This window comes from Meriones unguiculatus (genome assembly GCF_030254825.1).
Source record: "Meriones unguiculatus strain TT.TT164.6M chromosome 13 unlocalized genomic scaffold, Bangor_MerUng_6.1 Chr13_unordered_Scaffold_39, whole genome shotgun sequence".
NCBI classification, from domain to species: Eukaryota; Metazoa; Chordata; class Mammalia; order Rodentia; family Muridae; genus Meriones; species Meriones unguiculatus.
Window position 1 is genome coordinate 1,270,991 of NW_026843648.1, and position 15,081 is coordinate 1,286,071.

General features: G+C 38.3%; 1 protein-coding gene across 1 annotated transcript; it reads right to left on the minus strand.

Annotated features, from left to right (window-relative positions):
• Window positions 1-3,564: 3,564 nt before the first annotated feature.
• On the minus strand, window positions 3,565-14,991 carry LOC132651036 (zinc finger protein 431-like). Its single transcript, XM_060376346.1, has 3 exons — window positions 14,954-14,991; window positions 4,710-5,032; window positions 3,565-4,640 (listed from the first exon to the last, which is right to left on the minus strand). The coding sequence occupies exons 1-3, from the start codon at window positions 14,989-14,991 to the stop codon at window positions 3,565-3,567; spliced, it is 1,437 nt and encodes a 478-aa protein (XP_060232329.1).
• Between the last annotated feature and the right edge of the window lie 90 nt (window positions 14,992-15,081).

Here is a 15,081-nt window from a genome sequence, read left to right on the forward strand (position 1 = left end):
GAGCCCCTTGGAAGATGTATGTTACAGGTATCTAAGGGCCCCAGTCTGTGTGTGAATCTCTCAGTCAGAAGAACAGGGAGGCTGTGTCCATGGGGATAGGATTCAGCCTTATCTTTTGTGAAGTCCTGAGTGAGTTTTCCTAAATACAGAGCCATCTCATCAGCCCTTAGAAAGCAACATTTTAAAGCTTTGTATGTGTTTCTTTTATTTGGATGTTTTGCATTCACCTGTCTGTGTGTCTTAACTGCAAAGGCCAAAGAGGACATCAGATCCCTTGGGGATGCATTTACAGCTTATGCTTAGCTAGCTTGTGATTCCTGAAATGGAACCTGTCTCCTATAACAACACCCAAATCTGCCCCATGTCTGGAGAAAACTCTAGAGATGAATGCCTCTCTATCTAGGAAAAAAAAATCTCAGTTCCTGAAAAGTCAGTAACCCATTTCTTGGCATATCTGCGTTTTTCAATTGTTGCTGTGTTAGCTTGTGGTTTTCCTACTAAGATGATTGAGATGGCTAATACATTGGTTTTAAATTGTTAAAAATTCTTATACCTTGTCTATGTGTGCTCATTGGCTTTAGCTGTCAATGTTACATAGCTTAGCATGATCTGAGATAGTACCAACTGGGGGTTCCCCTATGCCCTCTATAACCAATTTTTATTTGAATTTAATTTTACATATTTTAATTAAAATATATTACATCATTTCCCCTATTTTTGTCCTTTCTCCACCCCATTTCAAATTCTTTCCTTCCAATGTCTTAAAAAAGAATGTGTGAATAAGTATGGATCGATGTATAGAAACAAAACTTAGTCCATTTATATGGCATGTGTGGGTAAGGGGTTTTGTGCTTAACCCTTTCCATAGGGTATATAAATAAGGAACTCACCACTGCCTGAGGCTAATTCTCCCACTTCCAAGAGTATTCTAATCTTCAATGCCCAAAATAATTCTAACTCTGAAGTGACCTGACCTGTCTTGGACAGGAAACATTAGCAAGCAAGGGGTGGCAAATTCCTTAGGTAACACATGGTGCTGGCATGGCCTGGATGTTATGGGGCTGTAGGGAGGACTATGGACATTGGTCTTATCCAATCAGTCTCCGTTTCCATTATGGACCTCCCATTATATCATTGACCTTGGATATTTGCTAGGATGACATTGAAATCTTCAAGTTCCTGCCTCCTCTTTCTAAGCATCATGACTATAGGCCTGTGTTACCAAGCCTGGCTTAGGTGGTTTCAACCTCAGTGACTTAGTAGAATGTTGAGATGAGTGTAATGAGTGGTTACACATAAGTATACATACTTATGTCTGTGAGGCACCTGTTCACTATTTGTTGAATAAGGACAGAACTCGGATTTAATATAATGAGTGATAAAAACTCAATGTTAAAGAAAAAAAATCATTTTTCTTAATAATTATAGGAGAGGATTTTAAACCAAACAATTGTAATTGAACAAAGATTTTTTTCTCTTAATGGAGTTAAGACAAGAGCGTGTGTCCTTCCTACTATGACCATTTGAACTCAGCGATTCATTCTCAATAAGCCCATTGAAAGAACTGAGTTACTGAGGAAGACCGTGCCCAACTATACTGCAGACACTAAGAAGGCAAGGTAAGCAGATCTAGTATGTATACTAACTTCCAGGTAGGCCTGAGACTCAGAGTGAGACTATTCTTTCAAATGAAAAAACAAACAAAAAAAAGAAAACAATGATTGACAATGAAATCATCTTTAATTATTTATTTCTTACAATTTCTTTATTTTGTATCCTGGCTGTATCCTCTTCCATATCCACCCATTCTCACCCACTCCCCATCTTCCCATATGCACCATCCCTAGTTCACCGATAAGGGGGTAGGTAAAAAAGAAAAAAAAAAAAAACAATGGTTAAAACACAAATTATTAACGAAACCTTGAAACATGTTAACATATTTTTTCATTGTGACTAATTTTGACCAGTGATGAATATATAAGTTTTCACTTTATCTTTCTTCCTACAAGTGAAATTTGGTAATTGCAGACATGATAATGCATTTAAAAGCAGGCTTATTGCAAACAGTTCTCAGAGGGTTCCTGGTTCTTAAGGAATTGCATTAAAGGTCCACGCAGAAAACATAAATGTGGCCAGAGAGAGGAAGGGAGCAAAAGAAATAGAGAGAGAACACACAGAGATTAAACAGAAAGAGAGAGAAGTAACATAGAAAGAAAGAGTTAGAGAAGAAAAGTATATAGAAGAAAACAAAATATCTAGCTATATGGGGAAGAGCCTCTGGGAGATAGCAAGCCCATTCTACAGGACTGGAAAATTAATGTTAGAGGTTGAGTATGCCAATCATGTCTTTTAGAAGGTAGGGATTGAGGGATGCTGGGAGAACCTGGAAGCCAGATCCCTTCTGTCAAAAAGGCACCTCACCAGCTTTTCTCAGGTGTGAAGTACAACATATGGTACCTAATTCATCCTTTAGGTTTAACAGGTTTAGACAGCAGGCAAGAGATACACAACTTAGTAATATAACCAAGCCACATATTAAAAACTTCCCATCTGTAAATTCCTCCCCCATGCTCAGCTTATCTTCTGCAAGGTATTCAAAGAATGACATAATGTTATTGAGCAGAAAATACCTCATCTACAGGAATAGGTCTTTTGAACAATGACATTTCAGAGGAGATCAGAATTTCATGGAGTTCATTGATTGACTAGATATTCACCCAAGGGAGATATAGGAATGTTTATTCAGAATATCCTTATTCCTGCTAGGCAGAGAGATTACAGGGATGACAGAGTGGGGACTGAGGAGATTTAAACTCCTATTTGAGACCACAAAGTGGTGGCCTGCTTGGTATTCTGACTGACAAGTACACATGTCTGAGAAGACAAAAGAAGAGGGGAAGAACTGGAGAATTGACTCACCATAGCTGAGTAGATACAGAGAATATAGTAGGAGGCAGCTTGTCCTCAGGTTTTCTAAAGCAGGCAACCAGACCTCAATCATCATATTTAGATGGCCAAAGGAGATGGGACAAAGTTGTCTCCCACTCTGTACATATCTGCCATGGCCTCAAACCCCATGAACCTTACACACACACACACACACCAGAAGTGGTTCTTTTTAAGTAACTATCCTTGCTGTTACATTATCTAGAACCTTTTATATATTTCCTATAGAACATAGTACTTCAAGATGAAATGACAAACGGATAATTAGCAGAAACATACAGAATCATGGAACATCAAATTATATATTCATATTCATATCACATCATGCTATGTAGTGAGATGCAGTCAATTGCTAATTATACCACATTCATCAGCTTTCTCTTCAGTATCAATCATTCATGAAAGTGAAGCCTATAGAAATGAACAAAGATTTTTATCATACTAAATACATTCATAAGGTTTTCTCTCTAGTATGATTTTATTCCTGGCTTTGAAAAAAAAATGTGGCATGCAAAGGCTTTACTGGTAATATTCAGAAAGTTTCACTCCAGTATGAAATCTCTCATGCTTTTGGAGATTACAGCAATATTCAAATGCTTTACCACATTGAGTACATTCTTAGGGTTTCTCTGAAGTATGAATTCTTTTATGCCTCTGGAGACCACTACAACTTGCAAAGGCTGTATCACATTGATTACATTCGTAGGGTTTCTCTCCAGTATGTGTTCTTTTGTGCACTTGGAGCCTATTGTATAGTGAAAAGGCTTTCCCACACTGATTACATTTGTAGGGTTTCTCTCCACTATGTGTTCTATTATGTACTTTGAGATTACTGGTTTCTGAAAAGGCTTTACCACACTGATTACATTCATAGGGTTTCTCTCCAGTATGTGTTCTTTTATGCCTCTGGAGACTGTTCCAACATGAAAATGCTTTACCACATTGATTATATTCATAGGGTTTCTCTCCAGTATGTGTTCTTTTATGCTCTTGGAGATGTCTGTGTTGTGAAAAGGCTTTACCACACTGATTACATTTGTAGGGTTTCTCTCCAGTATGTGTTCTTTTATGCACCTGGAGATTACTGTAGTGTGAAAAGGCTTTCCCACACTGATTACATTCATAGGATTTCTCTCCAGTATGTGTTCTTTTATGCACATGGAGAGTACTAGGGTGTGAAAAGGCTTTACCACACTCATTACATTTGTAAGGTTTCTCTCCAGTATGTGTTCTTTTATGCTTTTCGAGACTACTGGGTTGTGAAAAGGCTTTCCCACACTGATTACATTTGTAGGGTTTCTCTCCAGTATGTGTTCTTTTATGCACATGGAGACCACTGGATTGGGAAAAGGCTTTACCACACTGATTACATCTGTAGGGTTTCTCTCCAGTATTCTCCAGTGTTCGTTTGTGCACCTGGAGAATATTAGTGTTTGAAATGGCTTTCCCGCACTGACTATATTTGTAGGGTTTCTCTCCAGTATGTGTTCTTTTATGCACCTGGAGATTACTGTGGTGTGAAAAGGCTTTACCACACTCTTTACATTTGTAGGGTTTCTCTCCAGTATGTGTTCTTTTATACTTTTGGAGACTACTGGGGCATGAAAAGTCATTACTACTTTGGTTACATTCATAAAGTTTCTCTCTAGTATGTGTTCTTTTATGCATTTGGAGACTACGATGTTGTGAAAAGGCTTGACAACAATGATTATAGTCACAGGACTGCTGTCCCGTATGAGTTCTTTCATGCTTTTGGAGATCACTGCAATATACAAAGGCTTTATCACTTTGATTACATTGGTATGGTTTCTCTCCTGTTTGTGTTCTTTTATGAATTTGGAGATTTCCATGTTGGGAAAAGACTTTCTCACCCTCATTACATTCATAGGGTTTCTCTCCATCATGTGTTTTTCTATGTAGGTGGAGTTGACTGTGTTGTGAAAAGCCTTTACCACATTGATTATATTTGTAGAGTTTCTCTCCAGTGTGATTCCTTTTATGCCTCGATAGATCAGTGGGATGTGTGAAGGCTTTACCCCAGTGGTTACATTCATAGGGATTTTCATATATAGGTGTTCTTTCATTCCTGCAAAGATCATAAGTATACATGTAAGCTTTAGCATGTTCATGACACTGATGAATCTTTTTATCGGTGTAAATTAAGTTTGCAATTTGGTCTCATTGTAAAATGAAGTTACATCTTAAACTTTTATCACTTTGTTTACATTCATAGTTTCCCCCTTGACTATGGGTGTTTTGTACCTTCCAAGATACCTTTGATGGTAAGAAACTTATAGCATCATTTTTCTATATGTGGTTTTTCACATATTTAAAAGGACCTAGGAGGACTCAGCTTTAACAGAGTGAATGCATTCATAAATTTTCCTATATTCATAACCACACTGAATTTGTAAATTGAACCAGAATGAACACAACAATTTCCATAGGGCCAGGAATCATAAGAATTTTTTGGAATGTGATTTCATTGGTTATATTTCCAATGAGGTTGGAAAACTAATTATATTAGTTGAATTTATTAATAGTCTCATGCTTTGACTAAACTTTCTGAATGTGATACAGGTTTATGATTCATTTGTTATTAATAATGAATGGATGAACACATGAACAAATATTAATTTATAGTGTTGTCACTATCATGCGTTCTATTGTACATAAGTATAATGAGGTTTACAATGCAATAGGCTGTGATGATGTTCATCTGGAAAAAGCCTGCTCAGGAAAACTGAACTTTTGTGAATCCTTCTGAAAAGAACCTCTACACAGATGTAATGATAGAGACCTACAATATAATAACTGCTTTTGGGGAGACAATGAACACTCTTTAACATTTTAATTAATACTTCAGTACTGAATAATGATCAATAAATTAAATATAAACTGGCACCACATTCAGAAAGTCTGCACAAAATAAGGACTACTACATATCTTCTACTTGTTCTGGGAAAGAGAGGTATGTTTCCATTTTCCATGTCCGTATGCCCACGTGAGTTGTATCACACTTGACAAAAATAGTTATTTAAAAAAGAACAATGGGGGATCCAAGATGGTGGCAACCAGCGTACATCATATCTGAGAGGCCAAGGATCTGAAACTCTGAAATTGGTAAGTGGAGGGGCAGCTGAAGCCAGAACATCTACATTGCAGCTTCCTTGGTAAGAGGGGACAACACATGAGCTGAGACCATTTAGTTCCATGTCATCCAAGGACTCCTCTGGGGACTGAGAGTGGGAACAATCGATCCCTCTGCACTTTCCCTTCTCAGGTCTCCCTTCTCCTTAGCCGAGGCAGCCCACTGTGCCCTGCAGCTCCTAGCAGAGCACTCCCTGCTTCCTGACTAAGTCAGCAGGGGCAGGCCTCCTAAGTCCTCAGTGGCAGTTGCTGGCTATACCAGCCTTCCATGTCCCAGGTCTACAAGCAACTGTATTGGCCTTTCAGAGCCTCCCAGCAAGTGAATGTACCAGGTTCTCAGACCCTAAGTGGAGGGCAGCTGGATGTACAGGCCACCCAGCACTGCAGACTGGTGTAGGGTCTCCACAAGGCTTCCCATCAGACATCTGTACCTGCCTCCCACTTCTGCAGCTGTGGCTGGACTCCCAGTGGACTGTTTTACCATCTTCCAAGTTTTGCAGCTGCAGCACCACTGAGCTGATAGATCTCCTACACCCACATTTGCCCCAGCAGGGACACATCTGGGAGTAGAAAACAGGGGGAAACCCTGTGTTCTCTCATTAGACCAAAGAGAGAATGGGTATGCCTTCAAATGAGTGCCTGCAGAGCCCCACATCCAGGGTCTCTCTACTCTAGCAGCCAGACATCAGATCCCTCCCACCCACACACCCACTGTGGACAACATTGGTATTCTTGGGACAGTGTTCTCAACATGGAAGGACAAAATCTATATAAAGAACTAAGGAAGTTAGTTCTTTATATAGTTAGCAAAAAATCAAGTAATCCACTTAAAAAATGGAGTACAGAACTAAACAGAGAATTCTGAATAGAGGAATATTGAATGGCAGAGAAATACTTAAAAAAGTTAATCCTCACTAGCCTTTAAGGAAATGCATATGAAAAAGACCCTACAATTTCACCTTACACGTATCAGAGTGGCTAAGATCAAAAACTCAAGAGACAACACATGCTGGAGAGGTTGTGGAGAAAGGGGAACCCGCCTCTACTGCTGGTGGGAATGTAAACTTCTACAACCACTCTGGAGAGCAATCTGGCACTTTCTCAGACAACTAGAAATAGCACTTCCTCAAGATCCAGATATACCACTCTTAGGCATATATTCAAATGAGGCTCAAGTATACAATAAGGACATTTGCTAAACAATTTTTGTAGCAGCCTTATTTGTAATAGCCAGAAGCTGGAAACAGCCCAGATGCCCCTCAGTGGAGGAAGGGAAGCACAAATTGTGGTATACCTACACAATGGAATATTACTCAGCAATAAGAAACAAGAAAATCATGATATATGCAGGTAAATGGTAGGAAGAAAAGACATTAAGAGCAGAAAGGGAAAAAGGCCAAGTAACAAAAAAAAAGGAAACCTATCAGAATCACACTAAACTTCTCAACAGAAACTAAGAGAGCCAGTATGGCCTGGACAGATGTCACGCATAATTGAAGGGATCACAAATACCAGCCTCCACTACTATACCCAATGAGGCTTTTGATCAAAATAGATGGAGAAAAGAAAATATTCCATGACAAACTAAACTTAAACATAGCTACACAGCAACCCAGCCTTACAGGAGATGCTAGAAGGAAAACACCAATCCAATGAAAAGAACTACACAAAAGAAAACATATGATATAGATAACTGCACAACAAAAAATTAAAAGAATACATGCAAAAGAGCACAGTAACACCCCCAACTCCACAAGAAGAGAAACTAACATTCATTGGTCACTATTGTTTATCAACATCAATGGAATCAGCTCTCCAAAAAACAATTCAAAGAATCAAAGAAACCAAGATCTGGATATATGAGAAAATCAACAAAAGAGGTAAACCCTTATCTAACTAACTAAAAGGCAGAGAGAAACTATACAAATTAACAAAATCATAAATGAAAGGGAGGACATAATAAGAGACACTGAGGACATCCAAACAATCATTAGGTCTTACTACAAAAGTATATACACCACAAAATTTGAAAATCTAAATAAAATGGACACTTTTCTTGTAGATTCCATTTACCAAAATTAAGTCAAGATAAGGTAATAGATTGAATAGTCCTATATCCCCTAGGAAATAGAAGCAGTCATCAAAAGTCTCCCTTCCAAAAAATGCCAAGGACCAGATGGTTTCAGCAAAGAATTCTACCAGACCTTCAAAGAAGAGTTCACTCCATTTCTCTTCAAACTATTCCACAAAATAGAAACAGAAAGAACATTACCAAACTCATTCTATGAAGCCACAGTCACCTTGATCCCTAAAACACTCAAAGATGCAACCAAAACAAGGGAATTTCAGCCCTATCTCTCCTGAACATTGATGCAAAAATAATCAAAAATTTCAAGCCAAATCCAAGAACACATAAAATATATCATACACCAAGACGTAATAGGCTTTATCCCAGGCATGGAGGGTGGTTCAATATATGGAAATCCATCAATGAAATTCACATATAAACGAACTGGATGAGAAAAACCACCTCATCATCTCCTTAGATGCTGAAAAAGCATTTGACAAAAATCCAACACCCATTCAAATTTAAACTCTTGGAGAGATCAGGAATACAGGCACATACCTAAACATAGTGAAGACAATATACAGCAGGCCTAGAGCCAACATCAAAATAAAAGCAGAGAAACTCCAATCAATCCTACTGAAAACAGGAACAAGGCAAGGTTACCCACTCCATACCTGTTCAACACTGTACTTGAAGTCCTAGCCAGAGCAATAAGAAAACTAAAGGAGAGAAGAGGATACAAATAAGAAGGGAAGAAGTTAAAGTATTGCTAATCACAGATGATATGATAGTACACATGAGTGACCCCAAAAATTCAACCAGAGAACTCCTTCAGCAAAGTGGCTGAATACAAAGTTAAGTTAAAATAATCAGAAGCCCTACTGTATACCAAAGACAAAAGGGCTGAGAAAGAAATTAGGGAAACACCACCATTTACTAATGACATGAAGTACCTTGGTATGACTCTAACCAAGCAAGTGAAAGACCACTTTGAAAAGAAAAACAACTACAAGTTCCTGAAGAAATAAATTGAAAAGGATATCAGAAGATGGAAAGACCTTCCATGCTCATGGATGCATAGGATTAACATACTGAAAATGGACATCCTGCTAAAAGCAATCTACAGATTCAAAGCATTTCCCTTCAAAATAGCAACATCAATCTTTGAAGACCTGCAAAAAATAATTCTCAACTACATATGGAAAAAGAAAAAAACCAAAATTGCCCAAATGATCCTATACAACAACAGTTCATCTGTAAGTATCACCATCCTTGATCTCATGCTATACAACACAGCCATAGTAATAAAAACTACATGGTATTGGCATAAGATCAGAATAATCGATCAATGTAACCAAATGGAAGACTCAGAAAAATACCCACACACCTCCAGTCACTTGATTTTTGACAAAGAGTCCAAAAGCATACAATGTAAAAAAGACCAGCACCTTCAACAAATGGTGCTGGTCTCACTGGATATCTACCTGCAGGAAAATGCAAATAGATCCATACTACTCACTCTACAAAAAACAAAAGTCCAAGTACATCAAAGATATCAACATAAAACCAGACACACTAAATCAGTTAGAAGAAAAAGTAGTGGCAGAAAAGCCGACACAATAAGAAAGATATTTGGCAGAATAGGATACATGCATCTCTCACAAGACAAGAATGGAAATGAGATTCTTAAGGGGTACTACATGGAGAGAGGAGGGAGTTTTACTGGGATAGTAATAGAAAGACAGGTTGGAAGGAAAGAACTGAGGTCAAGATCAAATGAGCCAGAGAATAAAATAGAGCCTGAAGATTAGAAAAGACAGATGGAGTTAGTTTGAGACTATACAAAGCAATTAGGTGACAGCAGAAAAGCCAGATTTAATAAAGAAGCTAGGAGAGGAGTTTGAGCCAGAAAAGCTGAAATGAATCAGCCATCTATGAGATCAGAAAGAACAAGATAGGGTGTGTCTATTAAGCAGTAATTCTCAGAAGCCAAAAAACTCCTAGGCCTAAGGTAGGTTATATGGAACCTAGAATCTGCCCTGCCCAGGCCTAGGGTAGCACACAGAGGGGCAGTAATCTTTGGAGACCATGATTCCTAGCTTGAATAAAAGTCCTTTTTACAGTAATATCTGTTTAGCAAAGGTTTCACTGTCTTGATTCTTATCAAGCTGCCTTGAAAACAAAATAACATAGCTTACATTGAGGAACATGAGTTTGGGAGAATTTAATATTCCTCAATACTCTAGAATATTGGATCTTTACACTATTGCTTTTCTTTAAAACTCCTGGGACACATTGAAAATTTTTCACAGGCTAATTTATATCAGCTTCCATGAGATAATTACTTTACATAACTTCTCGAACTTTGACACTGTTCTTCAATATTCTGGTCTTCCCAATTGTAGCCTAAAATATATACCAGAAAGAGTTGATATTTTATTGAAAATTAGGGAAAATTTAACTTTCTCTTTTCAGTGAATTTTAGAAACATGATTGATTTACTCTTCCTCTTTCCAACTGAAATTACATAAGAGCATCATTGAGAAAAATCAACAACAGATGTCCACTTTACCTTAATAGTCAAAGAAAATTCACTGTCTTACCTATGGCTGTAAGGTGCTTGTAGGTCTCTATCATCACATCTTTGTAGAGACTCTTCTGGGAAGGATCCAGCAAGGCCCACTCTTCCCGAGTGAAGTACACATTCACATCATCATAGGTGATAGAATTCTAAATTATTCCAAATATGGGTATAAGTGAAAGCACAATAGTGGCAACAATGTAAAAGTATACTAAATTGACAATATATTCATATAATTCTGGTTTTGGTTCTTCCCGGACTTATCTCCTGACAGAGAAGTTCTGATGTACTCACCTGGTCATTTTAGAAATAAACTAAATGAGGAGGTTCATCTCATTAGGCACCGTTTAAATATAATTTAGCCCTACAAGAAAAATGTCAATTAACAGACATAAAGTAAGCAAGTCATGGATGTTGATTAACAGTACAGACCGCAGATGAGAGAAATTGTATGCACAATTACTAACTACAATAATTATGGACAAGCAGGATGTATTGGCTCATGACTTAAATTCCAGTAGTCAGGAAGCAGAGGTATGTGTATTTCATTGTGCTGCAAGCCTGTCTGGCCTCCAAAACAAATTTCATGACATCCAGATGAGGTAAAGTTAAGGCCTTTATCTGCTGCAAAAATCATTCAATTAAGAAAGATTCAAAGAACTCCATGGTATTTCTGAAGTTCCTACAAAGAATTATATACTCAATACAGTTCTGTATCTATCTTCCAGAAAGCTGAAGTGTCCCAGTTTAAACTCCAATATGAATGAGAACTTACTACAAGGGAATGAGTGTTCAAACAGGTACAAATGCACAGGTGAAAACATTAGTACTGGAATAGTTGTTCATTAATAAGCAACATAAGGCAACTGAGGTGGATCAGCAATGAAAAGCTCTTGGTCTGGATATAAGTGGGCTCAATTGCCAGTGCTTATTTGGAGGATCACAACTACCCATTACTCGAAATTCTGAAGTTCTGAGGCCATCGTCTTACTATTGTGAGGACCAGGTACACAAGAGGTGCATAGTCACACATACAGGCAAAATACTACTGATGTTACTTCATTTAAATATTCAAAACAAACACAACAGGTAGGAAGAATGTCACACACCAGCAATCCAATGACTCACAATTCTTAGGCAGTATTAATGTCATGAATACATGACATCCTGAGACAAAGAATATACTCTCTGGCAAATATTAAAACATAAGTGTGGATTTGGATCAGTACAATAGCATATGCTAGGCCATGCTTGCATGGAGACTAAAGCGGTATACTGGGGATCTTCCCCAATATCGTTGTTACTACAAACCCAATTCTAAGAATCTTCCCTAGTGCTCCAACTGAACACATGTGGCTCTTTTCTCTCCATACCATCCAGTAAACATAACACCATGAATACACTAGCCAAGCAGGTCATTAAAATAGCAACACTCATCCAACACACTTTCTGAAACTTCAGAGTGCTAACAGAACCCCAAGAACAAAACTCCCACACATTAGATCAGTACTTAGTCCTATAATTGCCCCAAACCCAGGTACCTAGCACCAGTATAGGTATAGATTCAAGAATAGTCAGGTAATATGTCACCACCTGAGCTCAGCTATATCACCACAGCAGGGACTAACTATCTGAAAACTACAAAACTTTTTGCAGAAACATAAAGGAATATATCTTCTCATCATTACATGAAACATCCTCTATAATTGACCACATACTCAGACACAATGTAAGTTTTTAGAGCACATTGAAATAACATCCTGTATCCTATCAGACCACCCTGGTTTAAGGCTGGCTACATATAACATCAGAAAGTACACAAAGCTTACAAACTCATGGGAAGTAAATAACCTTTGACCAAGTGAAAAAAAAAAAAAGGTTTCAAACAGAAATAAAACATTTGAAAAGCATAAAATTCATAGAAAATAAATACATATCACATGCAAACTCAAGGAAAATAATGAGGAATGAAAAGTGATACTAAGAGGAAACTTCATAGCACAAAGTGCCTACATGAAGATACTGGAGAACATTCGTACCATCCATTTAACAGCAGACCTGAAATGTCTAGAAAAAAAATATGTAGGCACACAAAAGGAATAGAGATCAAGAAATTATCAAACTGAGAGCAGAAAAAAAATATAAAGAGATGATAAAGAATCCAAAAAATAAAGGTTTGGGTTTTTGAGAAAATCAACAAGATGGAAACACTCTAATCAAACTAACTGAAAGAGAGAGAACATATCAAATTATAATATAAGTAATTGTATTCAGAATATTTGTTTCTTTAAAATCCCACTCATGTTATGTGAATGTGTTTTTCTTTTAACCCCAAGTGTGGAGCACGAGGCTGCTTCAGGTTGTCCACAGCTGTTATTTATGATTGTCTCTAGGAGGCCTGTGGTTTTGCCACCTGCACATAGTTATTTCTGAGTCTTCTGGAGAAGGTACACATGCAGAGCCATGAGAGGGCTTGGGGTCTTTGAAGAAGGAAGAAGCTGCTGCTCTTCCTGATGCTGTTTACCCACAATGCTTATCTGTTTGTCACTACTGGTTTGTTGGACTGCTGGATATCCTGGTGACTAACAGGCATTGCCCCAAAGAACCTGGCCACCCTAAACCTCACAGAGCAGATTACAGAGACCTATATCTCTTTCCCTTCTAGCTTTTATTCTTTTACCTAGCTGGGGTGTTGGCAGGAATAAGGTTTGGAAGGGAGGTAGAGTTTTAGAAATGAATAAATGAAACAGTTTTAATATAATAGTTCCATTTGCTGTTTGAGTGGACTTCTAGAATCCAGATAACAGAGACTGGTAATGCCCTAAAGAAGTCAATGACCCTAACCAGCATTTAGTAGCTATAGAGATACAAGCTCCTTGTTTGTACTAACCTGTTTCTCTCCTGTCTAGGGCAGTGGGGTGGAAGGGACGTTACATGCGGGAAGACTACCTCCTGAGTTAAAGCAAATTGCAAAATAGGATGTTTTGGATAATGATTATCAATTGAACCACTAAAAGAGGTAACCAGAACCGCCCAAATATCAGAGGTAGCAGTTAATACCTGAACTTGGTGAGCTGTATAAGGCACTATTAAAGACTTTGGCTCCTTTCCAAAGTATGTAATGGCTGTTTTTAACCCACGAAGTGCAAGTTGAGCGACGGCATCCGGATACCATTTAATAATTTTTGTAGGAGAAGCATTGGGATGAACCCACACTAAGGGTCCATCTTGCCATAATACAGCAGTTGGTAAATGTTTAGTTTTAATGACACACAGGTCAAAGGCCTTAGTTTCATCTACACGTTTTAATTGGGCATCCTGTAAAGCGTTTTGTACCACTCGCAGGGCGTGGCTTGCAGCCGGTGTTAAGGCTCTGGGTGAAGAAATATGAACATCCCCTTCCAAAATATCAAATAGGGGCTTTAATTCAGTAGAAGGAATCTTTAAATAAAATTGAACAGTACCTGAACAACATGGTGGCAAACTTATAGTTTTATGCTCTTTATCTCCGGACCAGTATGGCGGCTGGCCACATGCAACTGAACTCAGCTGGAAATGCGACTGACAACACCAAGTATAGCCACTAGGTGTTGTTGATATAGTAAACACTGTGGAGCATCTATAATCCCCCACAACCAAAATTTTTTAGTGATTAAACAAGCTTTAAAATTAACTGCTTAACAGAACAATTTTAAACTGTAAAAATTATTTTAGCCATATTAAACCTATTAGCTAGAATTTTTTTCTTAAAAGAGCATAAAAAACATTTTGTAATGAACAATCACCAGTCTTTTAAATGAATTATATGGAGAGCACATGGGAGGCAGGGCCTCTTAGCCCGAATCAAAGATGGCGCCGGCCACGTGGGGCGGGGCCTCCTTGTCTGAACTAAAGATGGCGCCGGCCACATGGAAACCTCTGATACACCCTAAGGTCCCGCCCATTCTTCCCAAAGCCAAGATGGCTGCGCCCAGTTGCCAGCCACGTGGAAGCCTCTGATGAAAGCCAAGATGGCTGTGCCCAGGCATTTAGCAGGAATTTTAATCTTATTGGATAAAGAGGCCTTTTTATTGGTTTTTTTCTTTTCCTTTTATCTCTTTTTACCAGGGCGTTCTTTCCCTGACCTCTCTCTTCCGTGGCTTTAACGTCCACAGAAGGGTCTTTTTTTCTTAGAGACATCCCTATCTCTATCCATTGGGGCCACTAACCTCGTCTCACGTCCTGATTCTGGCATGTCGTCTCGCATCCCCCCTATCCTTAACCTTTTGCTACTCCTTTTTCTTCCGAGGCAGCCCTTGAGTTTGCACGAGACCAAAAAAAAGGAAAGCTATGGCGG

Coding starts and splice junctions, on each gene's coding strand:
- LOC132651036 (XM_060376346.1), bottom strand. CDS start 14,991: ATGCGAGACGACATGCCAGAATCAGGACGTGAGACGAG. Junction 5,033..14,953: donor GAATCAGGACGTGAGACGAG/GTTAGTGGCCCC, acceptor TGATCTTTGCAG/GAATGAAAGAACACCTATAT. Junction 4,641..4,709: donor TAAAGCCTTTGTATATTGCA/GTGATCTCCAAA, acceptor ATTGTTGTCAAG/CCTTTTCACAACATCGTAGT.